Source organism: Parasteatoda tepidariorum, chromosome 11 (genome assembly GCF_982258835.1).
Source record: "Parasteatoda tepidariorum strain Cologne lab strain chromosome 11, Ptep-v5.0, whole genome shotgun sequence".
NCBI lineage: Eukaryota > Metazoa > Arthropoda > Arachnida > Araneae > Theridiidae > Parasteatoda > Parasteatoda tepidariorum.
The window spans coordinates 6,744,832-6,767,663 of NC_141765.1; the positions used below are offsets into that span (position 1 = coordinate 6,744,832).

The 22,832-nt window shown below is 24.3% G+C and overlaps 1 protein-coding gene across 1 annotated transcript in view; it reads left to right on the plus strand.

The window, feature by feature from the left end:
* Positions 1-22,832, plus strand: part of LOC107450611 (gamma-aminobutyric acid receptor subunit beta) — a 410,218-nt gene that overhangs the window by 13,776 nt on the left and 373,610 nt on the right. Inside the window, exon 2 of the mRNA XM_071187317.2 lies at positions 1,011-1,093. Within this exon, the coding sequence (XP_071043418.2) occupies positions 1,011-1,093 (83 nt within the window). The remainder of the gene's footprint in view (positions 1-1,010; positions 1,094-22,832) is intronic.

Below are 22,832 nucleotides of genomic sequence, written 5' to 3' on the forward strand. Positions count from 1 at the left end.
TTTTGCATGGATTAAATATATGTTAATGACATGATACTTGCTTAATTCATCCTTGTCATAAGGATTGTAATTTATTTAACTTTTGAAAGTCTTATTAAAAAAAATATTATTTTTGCAGAAATATGCATATTTTTTTTATAACACATGTTTTAGATTTCAGCCGTAAACTAAAAATAAATACAGAATAAAAAGTCATTATATATATATATATATATATATATATATATATATATATATATATATATATATATATATATATATATATATATATATATATATATATATATATATATATATATATACATATATATATATACATATATATATATATATATATATATATATATATATATATATATATATATATATATATATATATATATATATATATATATATATATATATATATATATATATATATATATATATATATATATATATATATATACATATATATATATACATACATATATATATATATATATATATATATATATATATATATATATATATATATATATATATATATATATATATATATATATATATATATATATATATATATATATATATATATATATATATATAAACTCAAGCAGTTATGTTAAATACAGGAATAAATTGTACCTTGAATGTAATGAGTAAACCTATAGATATCTAACGTTTATACCTTTTAATGAATTCATTAACCATTAATTAAATAAGCATTACCCAAATTAATTTAACTTTGGCCAGTGTTTTTAAATTCATTCAAACCTTAAATATCTTCATATTGGAAAAATGGTCTTCTTCCCCTTTCAAAGAAAACGTCAATTATTGCTGCATTGATAATTCGTGACGTGAACTTTTAATTCTTAGGAAATTTATTTCACTTCAAGTTATTTAACAAAATAGATATTAAACTATTCTTTCATTTCAGGTGTGGTTTTTCTTTCTTAAAAGCAAGTTAGATTTTATCTATGATGTAATTGTTGTTACATAATAAAAATAAATCAACTTTTATATTTCAGATTGGATAACATTAACATCACAAAAATCCTGAATAGTTTCTTCGACCAAGGCTATGATAAGCGCGTAAGACCTAATTATGGAGGTAAGTTTATAAAATATATGTAATATTACGTATTATGTTGTAATTAAAATTAACTTTTTTATAAGAGAAGTAGCTTGCATAGACCAACGACATGCTCTATAAATATACAGTAAGACGAATATTTTAAAAGTTTAATTAAAAGCAAAGAATATATATGTAATGAACGTACAAATGTAATCATGTACAAATGTAATATGTACAAATGTAATCAAAATCTATACAAGATCATTGATTTTATTGCGTATTAAAATTAATAAAAGTATATATTTAACTAAAAATCTATTAGTTATCTAAATTAATATTTTGAATTGCTCAAATCCAATTCAGGTAATTCCGAAGTTAAAATACTTTATTACTGACGAACATCCTCCTCCTATATTCAATTCAATAATTGATATTATGCAATTAATGTTAATTATTTCAATTAAAACATCGAATTAGTATTTTGTATTAAAATTCAATTCGACATTTTATTAATTATAAACTTTGAATTATGCAATATAATATATCACTACCTTGCGCAAGTCTAGTTTTTGGGGCAATCAAAAGCAATTTCTGGGCAATTAAAAGTAATCAAAAGTCTTAATTTCAGTATGAATCGCTCCTTAAAATATATCTCTTTACCACATATTTATGCTTCATTTTCGTTTTTTGTTACTAGCAATTTTGTTACAAATAAAGTTTTATATAATTTTGCGAGATGTTCGTAAGTACATGACAAACGTTTTCCTTCCTCGTTTTAAATGTTTTCATTTGTGTTCCTATTATATATTTTTCTTGTCTTTTGTGAATTTTAAGTTTATAAAATTTATTTTAGAAATTAGTTTCTTTCTTTTCTTTTCTTCGGTTCTTACACTATTATATTGATATATTTTGCTATTAATACAATATTAGAAAAAAAAACTACTACTGCTGTTAGAATCTTGCTAATGACGGGATTATTTCCTTTAATTATATATATATATATATATATATATATATATATATATATATATATATATATATATATATATATATATATATATATATATATATATATATATATATATATATATATATATATATATATATATATATATATATATAATTTCTCAACATATAGTAAGAAATAATATTCGGGTTGCGTGTTACATTGGAAAAATTCAAAACAGTTTCTAGTTTTCAAAATTTGCAAAACAACGAAATTTTAAAGTAATTTCATTGTCCGCTAAATTTATTTTCAAAGCACTTACACGAGACTAGAAATTTTATTTGTTTCATTGGAAAACTCAAAACTTAGGTAAAAAAGTTCACAGAAATCAATACTATAGCAATATTGATATTTTCATCATATATAAAGTCAGGGGAAAAATTGCTTTCCAGAGAATACTTTAGTGAATCTATCAGTTATTTGAATAATTATATGCAATTTTTCTGAATGATCCTGTTATCGTTTACTATTTTGTACTTTAGGGATTGTTTAATGGTATATTATTGTATATTGTTCTGATATATTGTTTTATTGTATAATTTGGACAAAACGTCCACCTTGATAAGCGTAAAATTGAGAATGATTATAAACTGAAGTTTCTATTGATAGAGAAATATTATAATTATTTACAACAAAATAAAATGTTTTATATTTATCAAAATTACTCTGAAATATTGGAGGACATGTTTTTTTTAAATTTATTATAGATTTGAATAACTTTAACATAAATACTAACCCTAATAATGAATTGATCTTGGTAATAATGTTGTCAGGGTAACAGTGAATAAGTACAAAATGTCCTTTTGTATTTTTTCATGTTTTGTGAACAACTTTTTTTTTCAATAAAATGTATGCTCCTTAATCATGTGAGTAAAATTAAACTAAATTAGTGTTTGCAATAATTTTACAATTAATCTAACACTTATTTAAGATTTTTTGAAAGTTTCAGCTTTAGATTTTATAGGGCAGTTATTCTTTTGTGTTTCTTATTCGGTTGTATCACACAAAACATAAATGTTCCCATGAGTATTTATTTTAAACGTAAAACATTTTAACAAACTGTCCTTTCTAAAGAAGAGAAAAATACTGTGCTTCAATAATTAAATTATATATATAGACGAAAATCGAAATTCTAATCAAATTATATTTTCTGTATTTAAAAGATTGTAGAATTTCAAGTTTATATTGAGTTAGCAAACGTATACTTGTGATGATTTTGAACAGACGCTTGTGATTCAAATTAGAACAATTTATCATTATTGCGATAAAACATCTTTATATAAATACCTTAAGACAAAATTTGTCTTGTAGATGTTTTCTTGTTTCTCTTGTAAAGTTCATATCATAGTAAAAATAATATTTAATGAAATTATGATGTAATTGATAACTCATATCTTGGTTAGTATCATAAATATTTCCTGTATGAATACTCAACAAAATATTATAAACAAAAATGTCTGGAAAAATGAGTAAGTAACGAGATAAAAAAGACGTAAGCACTTCTTGAAAATAATAGAAAACTGTTCTCAATATTAGTAAATAGTTATTTCTAGAAAATTTAGTTTGTGATATATTACTTTCTGAAGTATGGTGAAATTTTGCTATAACTTATAAAACGGTTTGCGTTTACTTAAAAATAAGGAATGATATACAAGTTTTACAAAAAATTGATTTTGCTTCGCGTTCACGAAAAATGCAAAAACAATATTAAACGGTAGACTTTTTTCTGTTATATTTATAGAGTGTTATGCTTGTTGAGTTACACATTATGGTTTTGAATTTTTTTCTCCGTAATTTGTATATTTTCTTTGTTCAGAGAAATACTGTACATAACTTTGCTATTTATTGAATCCACTGTTTAGAACGAAACTGACGAGAAATGACAATATCCTGTTCAATTTTCTCAAATATATTGGTTTGTAAAAGGTGTGTACGTAAAAATGTCAGGAAAATTTTATAATAGAAAAATATTGCTATTTACTCAAACATATACTTAACTTTTTGTTGCCTCTTTATAATTACGAACCAGTAAATTCAAAACTGCTAGCAACTGTATCTTCACACTTTTGTCTAACTTAATTATTATGCATTTATTTTCTGGAAGCAGCTGTTGAAAGCATTTTACTGACAGTATAAGCCTTAAGTTTATAAAAAAATATTTATATAAACATAAAGGATCAAGATTCAACGCGGAAGTTTTATTGTTATGACCTTTATAATTTTTTGAACAGTTTCTTTCAGAGTTTTACTTTTTAGCCTTTTCATTAAAAAAATAGACTTCCATTTAATTAAAAGGAAAATTTCATATGTATAAGTCTTGCAAATGATTTTTTTGAAGTATTACTGCCAATTTCTTTTTTTATTACGACGAAATTTTTGTCATTTAAAAAATATATATGTAGGAAAAAGTATGAAATACGAAGATATGTATTTCAAAATCTTTTAATTTGAAAGCCCCGACTAAAGTAAAACTCTTAGGCTTCTGAAAAAAAAGTAATTAATGCATTTGAAATTTTCACACGTAAAGGAATTTCGTGTACGGAATTTGATAAAGTTTGTTGTATCATTAATTATAAGGCATTTTAAATATATAGTCACGCATGCTACATGGTTTCTGTCTAAAACAGAGATATTCATGCTTGCTTTCATTCAATTTATTAGATTTCATCTAAAATTTCCTTAATTAGAAAATAAGTAACGCGTTATGAAAGGATTATAAGGGAAGTAAAATATTTAGACACTTTTTAGTAATATACACCTAACATAAAACTCTTTTTTGTCAGTATATCTTGCATATTTATAAATAGACTAAAAATAATATAAGTACGGAATTTTTTACCTTTTTTCCATACTCTCGAGAAGCTATATTATCTTATATCCATTAGAAATTTCATTTGAAGCTGTAAAAATTCTGATATTAACTGCTAATATTAATTGCTGAAGGGATTGATTCAAAGTAAAGAATAGCTTTTATCTGCTTAGAAAAACTGCTTTTCTTTATATTGATCAAATAAGGAACACGAATATATTTACATAGAAAATTTTATTAATAATTATTTAAACTAAAATATCACTTGTCAATTTTATTGTTTTATAAAAAGCCTTGTAAGAACACCATATTGAAGTTAATACTGAGTTAGAGAAAATATATTCATCCTTATCTATTTATATTTTTTTCTATATCTATTTATAGAAAAAAAAAGTTCTAACAAAAATAAAAATACAAGATTGCTTACTGAATATTTTTATTGCATTATGAAAAATTTTTATGCATAACAAATTATTGTGATGATCTAAAAACATATTGGGTTTCGTTTCTGCACATATATGAGATTTAGCACATGATATTCAGTTTCCATAAAATAATAGTTAAACATATTTGCATAGTTTTTCTAAACGAAAAAAGGAATTTTTAAATTATAAAATTACTATTATTTCTAAAAGAATTCTAAAGGACTGATATCTAGGATATATATACATATCAGGATTTTATACACATAGGATTTTTATAAAAAATTTTAGTGACATTTAGCCACTTTTATATATTTATTGATTTCATTTTTGTTTGTAAATTTCGAGGGAATTTTTTATTTATTTTTAAAATTTTGTGCTAATCTGATAAATAGTAAGCAAGAACGTCAAATATCATACATTTTCTAGTACATCTAATTCTTAGACAATAACTTCGTATTTATAAGATGAAATAAAATGTAAAAAAAGAAAAGATCCCATAGAATTACTGAAAAATTTATAAAAATAGCTTAAACAAGGATATTTTTTGAAGAGAAATATTTTTCTACTTTTTATCAATTTTCTCATTTCCTGCAATCTGTTATTTTCTCATTTAAAGATTTCTAGAAACTCACACGCAGGTTATAAAGATTATTATTACTTTTATATATATATTATTCTAAAGTGAAAAATAAAAATCTCATGAAAAGTAAAATGAAATCATATTTTCTAAATTTTAATCTAAATTGATTTTATGTAAGTATGTGGGTTTAATAGTTAATAGATAGAGAAGTATATCATCGAATAGATCTAGACGGGGTAAACAGAATCAGCTGTAGAACCTAAGGAGAAGAATCAGTACTTTGAAAATGTACTTTTTAGAATTCTTATCACATATATAAGGGTGTTTCTTTTTAAACATGACAATTCGGACCAAAAAATTTCTTCAAATTTGAAGTCTTCAAAATAATCAAAAAAATTTTAGTATACTTCTTTAGTTACACTTATTAATATCTTACAGACAGCAGTGTAGTTTATTGACATTTGCTCGAGAAAAAAAAATAAAATAAAAATTCACTAAGTCTTGAATGCGAGGAAAATGACATATTGGCTCAGAAATTTAAAAAACAGTCATTTTAAGTTAATAGTAAGTAACTGAACTTAAGCCTTTATCTTAGATGGACCATAAATTGCTTAAATTAATTCTTTTTATCCACTGCAGAAATAATCAAAAAATTGTTTGTTGCTGATATGTACAGAATAAAATTGTGTATAATAATCATTTATTAAATAAATAAATAAATTTGATAACATCACACGATAATACAATCATGCATGAATTTGGTATTAGGTTAGTATTTGCTTATCCTCCTTACAGTATTCGCAGTTACAAAAATTTCTGGCAACACTTCAATGTCCTGGAATTATAAAATAAGCCAGGAAAATGACAGTCAGGATAATGACAAATTCGCCATTTTATGGCATATAACTTTACTTTAATTTAATATTTTGGCCTAAGACGTTTACATTCTGCAGAAAGCAGCAGGATTTCTTAAAATAACTCAGATAAATCTAAGTAGTTTATGTTACTAATGATTTCAAGAAGCCAGGAAACCGACAATACGAAAACCAACTCATCTTGAAAAATTTTTGAAATTGATTTTGAACAAGAAAATTTGTTCTTTATTCATGCAACAAGACATGCTCATATAGGACGGTAACTAATCAATCTATTAACATAAGATATTTATTGCTGGCTCTATCTATTTTGGTTATAAACCACTGAATAAAAGTAGCCAGGAAAATGACAGATATACTTGAGACGAGCAGATTATTGACAGAAAAGATTAATTTTAACGAAGTTTTTGTTAATAATACCCTCAGCGTACATTCTAGAAATGCTTACACCGGTTGAGATAAAAAAAAAATTAGATATTGAAAAAGTTACGGGAGGTTTTGAAACTAGTTATTATTGGAAACATTGTTTGGGACATGCCAGAGACATGAAATTTTGAAGTTCAATTAAATTTTTTAATTATACAAAATAGTCAATGCTAGTGCAAAGTCATTTTAAAATGCTAACAGCAATATAATTCATTAATTTTATTTAAAAAAATTTCTTTTAGTATTATAGTATTAGATCTTGGAGCAAGGGACAGTGAATTGTCATATATCGCGAGTATCTGCCATATAACAATATGCTGCCTGTAACATAAGATATATATAATTTTTTTCTTATTTTGAAGGCAATAGCATAGTATTAAAACGTTTATTAAAGTGATCGTCTAGGAAGCGGCAAGATATGCCGTTAGTTATCTCGCCCGCAACATAAGATCCTCAAATCAGAAACTGCTAAGACTCAGTATCGACATAAAATCTTAAATTTTTCGGCACCGATACGGATAAAAAAATAATGGTATGTTGGTTATTTTTCAAGGAAAAAATTGATTTTTCTGAGAAGGATTCTTCTGAGGGAACGGCATGATGTATTTGAGCATAAAAGAGAAAATGATAAAGTTTTTTCAGTATTTTATATGCTGTAAATAAATAAAACATGATTTAGAGAATAAGCATGTAATTCTGAAAGAAAAATAAACATTCTGATTATGCTACGAAAATCAATTCAAAATTAAAATTTTTCTTATTTTTAAGCAGTTATATATATGTGGGTGATTCTCACGAAACACGACAATTCGGACCAAAACATTTCTTCAAATTTATACTATTTATTTACCCCAGTATATTTTATGTTTGTTTTACAGCCTACGAAAAAAAAAAATCAGGGAAAGTGTCCTTCAGAATGCAAGCTAACAAAAGAATAAAAATAAAATTACCAACTTTTATTTTTTATTTATTTTAGGTAATTAAAATATACCAATATGTCATTCCCTCACTTGTCCCCACTGCTGAGTTAAAAAAAGAAAAAAATTGTTTCTGAAACAAATTTTTTTTTTTTTACAAATTCGTGTTTTTTATTTCAGAATACTGAAATATAGAATTCAGAAAATCAATTTTAAATTTAATTTCTGATAAAAATATTAACACAGCACTATTTTAAACTTTGTCCCCAGTGTTTCACGTCATTCCCTCACAACAATGTTCTTATCACCTGCAATCTTCTTAGAATAAAAATATTTTAATAAAAACTTCAGAAATTAGCAACTGGAATTCATAGAACAAAATTTCAGTATGTTTCCATCTTCCACTTAAAGAAGCTTTGCTCTGGAATAAATTTGAATGAATCAAACCAGGTAAAATTTTTTACATTTGTCATTCCCTCATATCATTTTTTAGAGTAAAATAAAATACAACTTCATCGAGAAAGTGGATAATTATATGTTGCCTTCTTGTATGAATATAATTGTATGTGATTGACTTCAGAAATTAATTAGGCCTAACTGTTATTTTCACATTTTATTGAATTCGTCATTCCCTCACTAGTGTATAAAGTGAGGGAATGACGCTGGAGTGAGGGAATGATTCAACATGAGTATATTATTAAATTTTTTTTTGTTCAATCGTGCCAGCCAATTTTATTTCTCAAACCTGTAAAAACTATTTAATATATAAGACTAAATTATAATAAATATTAGACATACTTAGTATGTTATCATTTTCAAACTTTAGGTAGATGTAACTTAGATAAAAACATGTATTAAAATAAAATATAATTCCCTCACTATTAGTGTCATTCCCTCACTTTTTAAGGGGACACGGGACCTTGTAATCATAAAATTTTCAAAAAAAATTTTTTTTGTTAAAAATGTAAAGATAGTCAGCCTGAATCACGTGTTGTTCAACTTTTTTTTGATACGATGATTTTTTATGATTTTATAGCTATTTTTCTGAAAAGTGGGCGTGGCACTTTTGACGTTCCATAAGCTTTCTGTTTGTTTACATTGTAGTTATCAAGCTTATTTTGATTTTTTTTTTATGTTCAAATCAATATTTCTATAAAATATTTTTTAATTAGTATAGCATATAAATTAATTAATTAATATAGCATTAATAAATTAATTAATTAATATAGCATTAGTATATAAATTTTCTAGCATGTTATCGAAATTCTGCAATATGCCTTTCCTATGTCAATGTCAATAATTTTTTTATTTATCTGGTATCAAATATATTATTTGTTTTATTAAAATTATAGAGAATAATGTTTTTAGTGTAATTTTTATGCACACAAAAATAATCTTTTTTCTTTGTTTCAAGGTTACATATGACATATTGATATGATGCATAACGAACAATATTTTTATGTAAAAATCGTTTGTATTGGTAAAAATTTAGCATTTATTATATTAAGAATACATCGGAAGTTCTTTTTATATTTTAAGCATGATATTATAGCTATTACAGTGAGTTTTATTTAATTTACACAAAAAAAGTAGTTTTTCTCCGTTAACTTTTTTTGCATAATTTACTTCTATAATTTGTCCCTTGTGTCTGAATATTTGAAAATTTTGCCTGAAAATTTTTCATATGCTTCATATGACTGTTATAAAGACAATGTAGCATTGTTTTCGCGAAATATTAATTATAAAGTTTTTTATACAACTTTAACTGTAGGAGGAAATGAAAAATTTCAAAAAAAAAGCGTCGGAACTAAAAAAAATTCTTTTTCTCAAAACCTGTTGAAATGAAACAATAACTGATGCTAGAGAGTCTTTTTATCATCATTATCTATCTATAGAAAAAATTTTAAATTATTTGGATGAAATTTCAGACACAAGGGACAATTTTTGTATTTTTTAAAATTTTCATATTTTATTAAATTTTTAAAAAAATTTTGACCAAAATTGTTTTTACTTGGCCTATTTCCTAAAATATGCTAAAAAATAAATAAATTATGTTCATAATAGTAAAATTAAATTAAAAAACAAGTTTTCATAAATTTTCATTTGAAAGGTCCCGTGTCCCCTTAAATAGTGAAAATAATTAATTTACTTATTAATTAATTTGAAAAATAAATTGAAAAATTAATAAATTAATTTATTAAATTAATTAATTTATTTATTAAATTAATTAATTAATTGTTGTAAATTAATTAATTATAAATTAATTATTTAAAAAATTAATTAATTTAAATATTAAGTATAATTTATAGGATATATACTTTCTTTATAGTGCCATTACATATTTCTATTCATATAAAAAGTTTCAGAGCTTTTTATTCACTTTACTTTTTTGGGATTTTATGAACTGAAAAATGACAGTTTTCGTGAGAATTACCCATATATATATATATATATATATATATATATATGTATATGTTTTATGTGTGTGTATGTGTTTGTGTGTTGTTGACAATCACATAGTCGCTTCGGTAAATGTCCGATATATATACTAGGTCTAGTTAAATGCCACTGCCGGGTATACATTTGCTCGGTATGCCTAGCATTAATGTTTTTTAAGGTCAAGTGCAACTTCCCAGTATGATTTAACCGGTACTCCAAACTCTGATGTTTCTCCTAATCTTTCCTCAGCTAATATTAAAATATCGAATAAATATAATAATATCAATTAACAAATTAATATCAAACATATATAATAAATATTTCTTACATTCTCCAAAGCGACTATGTGATTGTTGATATTCACCGGTGAACGACGACATTCTCTTTATTTCGCTTATTCAAGGTAACATATGTATATATAAAATTGATAAAAATAAAATAAAAATTATTCAAAAGTATTTTAAATAAAAAATTATTAATAATGAATAAAAAATTTTGTACAGACAAATTAACAATGAAATGATATAACCATTTTATCAACCCACACGGTTATATCCACAAAAAATAGCGATTATTTCTCATAAGAACAAAGAAATATATATATATATATATATATATATATATATATATATATATATATATATATATATATATATATATATATATATATATATATATATATATATATATATATATATATATATATATATATATATATATATATATATATTTATATTTATATATACAAATAATCCTTCTATATTCTATATTTCGGGACCTGTATATAAAACATGTCACCATATTATGAATGCCGGTGGTGAGAAACGAGTGTTATATACCTCCCACCATATTTCAAATAAGTATTAAGTAGTCTCAATTTTGAAAGAAAAACAAATCTAGGAAGGAATTTTTAGGTCTAAAAAAATTTCAAGAAAAATGACATTGATGAAAAATCTTTCCTGAACACGCATATTGCAATATTTTTTCTATTAATAACCCTACCGCTATAATATTTTTTATCTACTATATTTTTAGCGATGAATTCACAAAGTGGTTTTAGACAACGAAGTCCGTGTTCATTTTAAAAAGCTGTTGACATCTTCATCTTCAAAAGCAAGGATTTTAAATATCGATTATTTTGACTCGATTTTTCAAAGAAGACTAATCTTGGTGAAAGCTTTTGGAAAAACTTCGAGTTCATAACTCAATTGAGAAATATGTTTTAGTGAGGAGTTTTCACTAATGTAATTCACTGCAAAAAATATGTTTGAATAGAGTATTTTGAGTCTATTTTTAAAGTTTAAATATTTCATTTTTTTTTCAGTTGTTGAACTAAAGAGTACGTCCTAATTGATATATCTTTAATGAGTATGGTGCCCTTTTGAAGGACTTGGCTTGAAAAATTCTAACAATCATGCAGGCTGCAATTTATAACTTAAAGATGAGATCTTGCTGCGTTTTTGTTTCAAAATGCAACTTGTTAACTATCAAATCAATCCTTTAAAACGAAACATTGTTTAATGGTAATAAAAAAGGCAACTAAAATAAATATAATGAATTTTGATTATTGCATTTTTCTCAGAATATTCTAGATCATGTAAATAGTGAAGGTAATGAATACATACTAAAGCGAAGAACATTCTTTATTCATTGGAATTATGGATCTATCTATGTTCAAATTTTCATTTACTAAACGTATTTAAAATAATTATAATTAATAAAATAGTATTTACGGATATTATGTATATATATATATACATATATATATATATACATATATATATATATACATATATATATATATATATATATATACATATATATATATATATATATATATATATATATATATATATATATATATATTTAAAGTTCAAAATGAAGAAAAAACAAAGGAACATTACAGACATATGAAAAAGGGGGGGGGAAAGAAAAATAATAATAAGAATAAAAATAACAAAAAACTTGAAAAAACAATAATAATAATAAAAATCCGGAAAATAAAAGACATAATCTTTTCATCAGTCCACACGATTATAACCGCAAAAAAGCATAATTAATAAATACAAAAAACACAAATAAAATTTAAAAAACAACAAGTTTTATTTATTGCGCATAAGCTGCAAGTAAATAGAACTCACAAAATAAGTTCAAAATGTAGATAAAACAAGGGAAAAATTAGAGAACAATGAAAAAAGGGAAAAAAAAGAAAAATAATTATAAAAATCAGGAAAATAAAAGATGTAATCCTTTCATCAGTCCACACGATTATATCCCCAAAAAAGCATAATAAATAAATACAAAAAACACGAAGAAAATTTTAAAAAACAGTAAGTTTTATTTATTGCGCGCAAGCTGCAAGCAAATAGAACTCACAAAATAAATTCAAAATGTAGATAAAACAAGGGAAAAATTAGAGAACAATGAAAAAAAGGGAAAAAAAAGAAAAATACTAATAAAAATCCGGAAAATAAAAGATATAATCTTTTTATCAGTCCACACGATTATATCCGCAAATAAGCATAATAAATGAATACAAAAAACACGAAGAAAATTTAAAAAAACAATAAGTTTTATTTATTGCACATAAGCTGCAAGTAAAAAGAACTCACGAAATAAGTTCAAAATGTAGATAAAACAAGAGCAAAATTAGAGAACAATGAAAAAAGGGGAAAAAAAGAAAAATACTAATAAAAATAACAAGAAACCGGCGGAAAAAATCCGAAAAAAGAACAAATTTTTTTTTAAGAATCCGGAAAAAAAAAGATATAAACTTTTCATCGGCCCACACGATTATATCCGCAAAAAAGAGTGCTTTCTAATATTGTATCAATATAGCAAATGCTAAATATATCAATACAGTAATGTGAGGAGCACTCAAAAAATTTTACAAAAATTGCAACAAATAAAATAGAACACAATAACTAAAAATAACACATAAAAACAGAAGATAAAATTTTTAAAAAAAACAGAATAAAACATAAAACATATTCTTCAAAGCGAGTAGTGAATTCAAATGAATTCACATGAATGGGAAGTTTTTGAAGAATAATTTAAAATATTTTCGTAACAAGATGGCCAGATTGCAAAAAATTAAAACAGAAGCGCAAATTGAGCTAAAAACGTAACTAGAGGAGTTTTGTATTAAAGGGCGTTCTTACTGCATTGCTGAAGTGCGTTTGATTTGTTAGTTACCAAGGATGGTCCCGAAAATGGATGTGAGCAAGGTAATATTAATCTGGACAATTTAAAGAAGTTGACCATAAATGATTTTAGAAAATAAATATTTTTTAAGAAAATAAATGTGTATAAAATAGAAAAGAACGAAAGTCGAAATGCCTGTTCTGCTCTTAATTTTAGCCACAGATTTGCCCGAAATGGATGTGCACATGGAAAAATTATATGAATTAACGAAGAATTTTTTTAGTAAATAATTTTACCCACGTATTTGCCTAAAATGGATTGGCGCATAGAAAAATTATATAAATTAAATAAATTAACAAACAAATATTTTTAGTAAATTATTTTAGCTACAGATTTACCCGAAATGGACTTGCACATGGAAAAATTACATAAATTAACAAGGAAATTTGTAGTAAATAAATTCGGCCGCGGATTTGCCCGAAATAGATTTGCGCATGGAAAAATTATATAAATTAACAAAGAAAATTTTTAATAAATATATCTACAATAATATCCGATTAACTCAATGATTTTATATAGAATTTTATTACTTTTGTTTACATCCATTGTTTTTTATCAAATTTTGAAAGTGTTTATCGATTTGTGTTTTGGATAAATAAATATTACTACATATTCTTTTAATTCTATTCATTTCATTAAAAGTGGTATTTAAATAGATGTTTCTAGAAACATTAGAATTCCAAGTAATTAGTTTATCTATATTAAAATTGAAATCATTTCTTTTATCGTATAAATCAACAAAGCAGATATTATCTTCTTTTATAATACCCAAATCCGAAAAATTGAGATAAATATTATCATCATGATTGCGAAGTAAGATTAATTCCTCGGGGTAAATATTATTCAATGAAATAGTATAATCTAGAAAATTAAAGATAATTAAATCATCAATAAGTCTAAAAACAAATTTAATACTGAGATTATAATTTTTTTCATAATAATGCGAAAATAAGTTAGCTATAAGTTAGCCATAAATGAATAATTAGATCCTTGTGGTATTCCATCAATTTGAAGAAAAATATCCCTTCCATTGTAAAGATAATTATTATGAAGACAAAAATTAATCAGAATTTTCAAAATTTAATCAAATTATTTACTAAAAAAGTTCTTTGCTAATTTATATGTTTTTTCCATGTGCAAATCCATATCGGGCAAATCCGTTTCTAAAATTAAGTGCAAAGCAAGAAATTTGACTTTCTCTCTCTTTTCTATTTTATATATTTTTTTTTCTTAAATAAATATTTATTTTCTAAAATCATTTACTGTTAATTTCTTTAAATTATACAGTATAATATTATCCTGCGCATATCCATTTTCGGGCCCATCCTTGGCAACTAACAAATCAAACGCACTTCAGTTATGCAGTAAGAACGCACTTTAATACAAAACTCCTCTAGTTACGTTTTTAGCTGAATTTGCGCTTTTGTTTTAGTTTTTTGCAATCTGGCAATCTTGTTACGAAAATATTTTAAATCAATCTTGAAAATCTTCCCTTTCATGTAAGTTCATTTGAATTCGCTACTCGCTTTATAGAATATGTTTTATTCTGTTTTTTCTTTTTATTTTATTTTCTGTTTTTACGTGTTATTCTTACTTATTGTGTTCTATTTTATTTGTTGTAATTTTTGTAAAATTTTTCGAGTCCTCCTCACACTATTGTATTGATATATTTTACTTTGGCTATATTGATACAATATTAGAAAGCACTCTTTTTTGTGGATATAATCGTGTGGGCTGATGAAAAGATTATATCTTTTATTTTCCGGATTTTTAAAATTTTTTTTCTTCCTTTTTTCGGATTCCTCCCCCCCCCCCGATTTTTTGTTATTTTCATTATTTTTTTCCCCTTTTTGAACTATCTATCTATCTATCTATCTATCTATCTATCTATCTATCTATCTATATATATATATATATATATATATATATATATATATATATATATATATATATATATATATATATATATATATATATATATATATATATATATATATATATATATATATATATATATATATAATTATTTATATGAATATAATTATCGGTTAATACTCGATTAATTTATATGCATAATAATATATATATAAATTAATTTTAATGACATAAAATTCAGACTTTTAATTTTTTTCTTTATGATGATTTTGTTTTCTTCATCTTTAAGTACCATAGAAAATAAATTCTTCTTTAGTTTTAGTTTTCATTCTAATAATTTAAGAAATCATTAAGTGAAGGAAAAAATGAATTCAATTATTTCATTTGCTTTAACCTCCTTGTTAAAACCTTTCAAATTCTCTCAATAAGGATTTTTACGTTGTTCAATATTTCTTTCCTGTTTTTGAGACTTAATTCTCTTCAGAAAGCTCTCAACAGAGCATGTTGAAGGCAAAATAAGTAGAATTTTTTAGATAAGAAATATTTTAATTGGTAAGAAATTGGCTTTAGGTAAGAAATATTTTAATTGACATGGCAGTTTTAGGAAAAATTATTATAGCTTAGATATAGAAAACATCAATTAAACGTATTTGACTTGAGAAATAGGAGAATTCTTTTTTTTTTTTCAAAAAAAATTTTTTTTTTTCAATTTTTAGCAATAAAATTTGCTACTGTCTGACAAATAATACCGGTTACTCGGAAAACTTTAAACTTGGCATCCATTTTTTTTTATAGAAATGTTTAATGTATTCTTTTTTCTTTAAAATTTTCAGTGGTCATGAGGTTTTTAATCAGAATCAAAGACTTTCTGAATTCATTAGGGTATTTGCAATTGACTTAAAAAGACGAAATATTGAATGAAATTGATGAAATTTTAAATTCTTTTAAATTGAAGTTAAGAAAAAAATTATGAATTATTTTAAATAAAACAATCTAAATGTGAAAGGTTAAAAAAAAATTTAAAGTTAATTATTTTTTGCTTAAATAGTTTTTAAATAATTTTTTAATCTGACAATTTTTTCATTGAATATTCGGGCCATTGTTCTTAAATACTCTTGTTAGAATATATTATAACTTTTTTTTTTCCTTTTTATAAAATTTTTAATTTTTAATTTAAAGTATTTAGAATTTATCGTATTATAACAATTGAACTTTTTATGTCATATTATCCCTACAACTATTTCTTTTTGAATTTTTATGATTTTTAAATTGACAATAATTTACAGTAATTTACAAATTGACAATAATTTGTAAAATTAAAAATTATATAAATTTAAAATATTTGAAGTGATATTTAATCAAAATTATAATTTTTAGCATTTGAAGAAGTAAGAACTTGTATTCAGTCAGAAACTAAAATTATGCAACGTAAAAGCAGACTCCTTCGTGCATTCAATTAGAAGGAGCTTTGAAATTGTATTTTTATTTTGTTTTCAGAATCATGAATTGTCTAAAAATAATAATTCGGTATGGGAAAGGTATAGAAACAAAACAATTGAGAATAAACAACTTTTATTTAATATCATTTTTTTAAAGCATAAAATTTTTATTCAGTATTTCATTCGACGGATTATTAAATTGACAAAAAAATTTGATTGTTTTTTATTTTTCTAATATTAACAGTGCCTATTATTTCTATTAACTATTCAATACATCAAAGCCGGAATTTCTAAATAAATAGCTAAGTGAAGAGAGAATTTGCATTTCCGAAGAGTGCAAATAAAACCTTACAGTATTATCCCTCAACAACTGGATCAAATTATTTTTTACGATCTCTCTTATTGTACCGTAAAAATGACTGAATTTTGTGTATTTTCTTAGTTGTTAATAAACATGCATAGAATATATGAGTAAAATTTAGTTTATTGAAATGCTTTTGATTTGATGTTCGCCTATTGGATTACGTTTGAAAGTGTTAGGAATAGTCCAAAATCAGCAAAGAAAGTTTAAGGAAATTTATAACAAAACTGTTTACAGAGAATATTAATTATTTAGGTAATCAACATGAGGATTATTTTTATAATCATTTACACTAAACAATCTTTTGAGTTGACAAAACCTTCCATTAATGCAAAATCTTCAATTTCTTTACTTTACTAAGGCAGTTTTTTGTTCTAGTAAATAGGTTTGGGCACACAAATGTTAAAATTAATTAGAGTTCATTCTTACATTAAATTGTGATGGAATTAAACTTCAAACAAAAGCTGAAAACTTATTTTGTTATGTTAATTAGAAGGCTGTATTTTGTTTTCTCTCATATTAAACTTCTAGTGATCTTAAGACTTTGAAGATTCATTGCACCATATCTCGCCTCACTTTTTTTCGTCCATAAAATGATGTGTTTCAAGACCTATTAAAGATAACCTAAAGAAATATTATACGTTCAGCAAATTTTCAACTCACTTTATTTACTCTGTCTGTATATTTCAAATTTCAAAAAAATACTCTAGATAAATAAAAGTATGGAGATTTAAAACAATTAAGTAAAAACCTTCAATAGTTTTCAGTAATTTAATACACATAATATTATTCTTTTAAAATTGTTAATTGTTTATAATCAATGAAGAATTGTTTAAAAATTGCTTAAAAAATGAAGAATGGTGGATCTGTAGAATAAAGGTAGAAACACTTTTAACGTGCTTTTTTTTTATAAGAGTAGAAATAACTTTTATGTATAAAGCTAAGTTTATTGCAAGTAGAAATTACACAAAAGTAAAAACGAAAAAATAATAAGTTTCAATTTTACGTACTGCTGTAAAATGATGAAAGTACTTACTTTTAAATTAAATGTTACATTCTTTTTTAAAATAATTTTCACGGAATTGATTTAATATTTCTGTTACTATGAAAACCAAGCAGCAATGGAAATTACAACTTTAAATGCTTCATATATATATACTTTATACTTTATTACTTTATACTTTATTATTACATTTTACAAAAAAAAATTTTTTTTCGTACTTTTGCTACTTTTTTTCAAATGCTTGAAAAACATTCAAGTAACTTAAATTTAAAAAAAAAACTATCTATTGTAAATGTTTCTTTACAAAAACACTCATTACTTTTTGAGTTATCTTTATCTGTTATTAAATTGATATTTTTTGAAAACCAATAAGAATACAATTTCTTTCTTTATCTGAAAGTTTTATTTATTTTTGAAAAACGTTCTTCTACTGCGTTAAGAGCACAATAATAATTCAGAAATCACGCAAAGCTTTCGTGTTTGTGTCAATGTCTTTAATATTATTTATTTAATTGACTTTTCTCCATACTACATTACTTAAAGTCAATGTAAAGCGGTAAAAAATCATGATTTTGTCAATCTTATCATGCCTTTTTTTGTGCTTGATATTGTGTTAAGTATAAATGATATTTGTCGAGCACAAAACGTTATTATTTTGCTATGTAATGTGTGAAATATAAAAAAAGTAATGTATAATGCATAAATGAAATTTATGCGTCATAAATCATTTTTACATGCTACGGAAATGGAATAATTAAATAACCTTTAACTTAATATCCAATAAGAAAAATTCTTAATGCTTCTATCGACTAATCTTAAATACGCTAAAACATTTGTCTCGTTGTTAAAATTGTTTTGAGACGTGTAGACTGCCGTTTTAAGGCGTATAAGACAGACGTGTTGTTTTAGGTTATGACTTAATGTACTTTTTTTATCAAACAGACTTTTTTTAAGAATTTGGATTTTTAACTATCGAAATATAAGGGTTAGCTGTAATCTGGAAAATATGTACCCATTTAACATAATTTAAACAGGAAATGGTCAAATGTTTTGGTCTCTTAAACTCATTCCACTTTTTCCGTATTTTATCAAATCTCTGGATCAATTTATGTAGTGTCCCAATAATATTTTGCTCACAAATAAGAGTCTCTTTCACTCAAAGATATATTTATTTAGAAATTTTTTTAGCACTTATTGATTACTTTAAACTATTGATTTTAATAACAGTATTTACTTTTAAATTATAAGAAATTGATCATATATTTTTACTGAAATCTGATTCTATTCACCATGAAAGGAAATAATTTATTATTTAAGGATTTAAAATTTTAATCGCTTAATTATCTGTTGAATTATTGAAAGAATATTTTACAAATTGTGGCTTACCTTAATTTTTTTTTGAGAATGTCAAAAATCTAAATGTGTCGAAAACATGGCATGTTTAATCAGAGAATGTAAACTTCCGTATTTGATTTCATAACTTTAACCATCGTCTGCCCCCTTCGAAGCTTAAATATTTCCTTTTAGTAAATGGCAACCCGATCTGTAAGCCAAAAAGTATTTAGATGCTTTTAATTTTGTTCGCTGCAAATAGCGTAGAAAACAACATGTAAAACAAGTTTGAATAAATTTTAAATACTGCACTCGCAAAAATGAAACTCTCATTTTTGATGATTCAGCAATCCATGAGTCGTATTTCGTTAATTTTGATAAGAATGTCGTCATGAAATCACGTGATTTGCGTTAAAACGTGAACTCTCAAATAAATAACGAAAAATTATCAGAAAACTTTGATACATTAGGGGCTATGATGTTTATTTTTTTCTGGAAGTAATGGAATGGCGAAATATTTCTGTAATTGTGTAGAAATTCGTTTCCTCGAAGAAGTGATACCAGTAATTTCGTCACTTTGACATATACTAGGTAATGGTTTCGTCAAAAACAAAGAAAGTTTGGTAAAATTTGAGCATCCATCCATTTTTCCCAGTGTATCTGTCGTTTTGTTATAATGACTATCATCATTTCCAAGGCATTTTGTCTCCTATAACTGATAAAAGTGCAGGTTAGAAAATTTAAAATTTGATATATTTTTAGTATTTCAAATAGATATTTTAAAATATTTTTACACTTTTTATGAATAAACTATTCATGTTTAAAATAGCATAACAAAACTTAATGAATAAATTTTTGTCAAAAATTGTACAAACTTGCAATATAATTTAGTTTCAAGCTATTTTTACAACCTGAATGTGTTTATCAAAAGTCAAATAATATTCTTATAAAACTAAAGAAGCAATAAATGATATTACGTTGCAAATAATATTTATTTGTTGTTTACTTGTTGTAACATGAGATTCGTAAGAAGAATTTGTGCAATTTTGTTGAAAATAAACAATTCGGGAAATAGAATGAGGTTTTCAAAGATTGCTTTGAAATATTGTTTCAAAGTGTTTTAAAGATATTTTGCAGACATAAAATAGAAAATTTCCAACATACCGAAATTACACACTTTTGCCGCGGGAAAAAGAAAAAATTTTGCTGAATTTGAAAATTAACTTCAATCATGAAAGAAAAAAAAAAACAAGAAAGTCAAAAAATCTCGATTTTGAAATACTTTTAATGAAATCTAAAGGGAAAGTCTTACCCATGGGTTCCATGATTCACTCCATTAAACTTCAAAGTGGATAAAAAAAATGTCATTCCTTTAAGAAACTTAAATTCTATCAATTATAGACCACTTTTAAAGAATTTAATTTCAGGCCTTTTTTTTTCTTTTTTGTAGAATAAGTTCCCAAAAGAGAACATCTGTATTAACGAATTCAGCAATATTTTTTGAAGTACGCATTACTTTTGGTTTCATATTTTAGTTCCGTTAACGTTTCAATTATTACAGATTTTAGTTGCTTTAAAAATTATAATTATTGCTTAATTCTGCATTTGAAACTTAGCTTTGGTTCTTATTGTATATTGAAACAGGGTATATTTTTGATTTCCAGCATAGCAGAAATGTTGATAAATATAATATCGGTAAATGTCCACTTTATATATCATTTTACCTCATGTGATGCAGAACTTGAGTGTACACTCTTAGAATTCCGACTCTAAAATTACAGAAAATTACCGACATCTGTCTGTCCATCCAATGAACCGTACTGTTTACGGTGAAAAAGCATTTTTTTTTACCTTTGCAGTTTTGAAACTTCTTACAACTACATGGATTTTCAACCATTTACAACTAGCATGGTTTCAAACTCGTAAAAAAAAAGACATTTACTTGACATTTGGTTTAGGCAGTGGTAGAGTTGTATTTTATGAAAAGAACTGTGGCTTGCGGTTCAATTAGTTCATCTGGATGTTTCACCTAAGAGATGCTGGACTTTTTCGTGTTAAGCAGCTTTTTAAAGTTAAATTCTATGTTTGAATGAGAGTAACGTATCCTAATAGTCCAGTATAAGTAATTGTGTAGTGACGGGAAACTCTTCATGTGTTGAAAGAAATGGAGGAAATATCGGAGACTCGAACCCCAGTTCTGTTGATCATGAGATTGACAGATTCGACTATAATATGTACCAAGGAACTTAGTGGCTTCATTAAGTTGGCTTAGCTGGTGCGATAAAATTGTTGTTTTACTGTATTAGCTGAAATAAGTTATTAAGTGATTTTTTTCACAGTTAATAGGTTGAATACCATCGTATTTATGATTATTTGACTGTTTTGTTTAAATTCAGTAAAATAACAATTAAATAAATTGTTATTTAACAATTTTTCTTAGAATTTTCTAACGTTGTAGAAATAACTAACTACTAAAATCAATTAAAAACTATGAGAATATATTACGGTATAAATTCTTAAATTCATATAACTCGAGAAATGCGTAATATATATATTTATTTAATATTTAGCAGTTAATTTCTCAAATTTACCTTCTAAATCAGTTATTTCTTTTAGCGTTATAATCATCACAGATAAAAACGTCGCTTATACGTAAAAACAGTTTTAAACACCCAAATTTGTATAATAGCTTATAAAATCCCTCGGACACCTTTAGTTTTAGTCAGTTTGAATGAGGCGATTGTCCATTAATGACACAGATGCAAACAGATTTATTCGGTAGTAAATTATTGAGCATACCTTGATATTTAATCATGACGCAGTGTTTTCATTTAATAAATATATAAAAGCACGATCTTTTGCACTTCTTAGTAGCTGCACTTTTTATAGTGAACTAAACATGTTTGTTGTGCGCCTTTCAAAAACAGAAACGTTTCAGTTGCGTTTAAAGATAAACGGACATAACTGTGTTTCAGAAAATAATTATTAACTTCTAAAAATAATATATTGGCAATATTAATGCAAAAAAAAAATATAAATTTTTTTCTAAAATTGTTTTGTGTTGTAGGGATATATTAAAGCAAA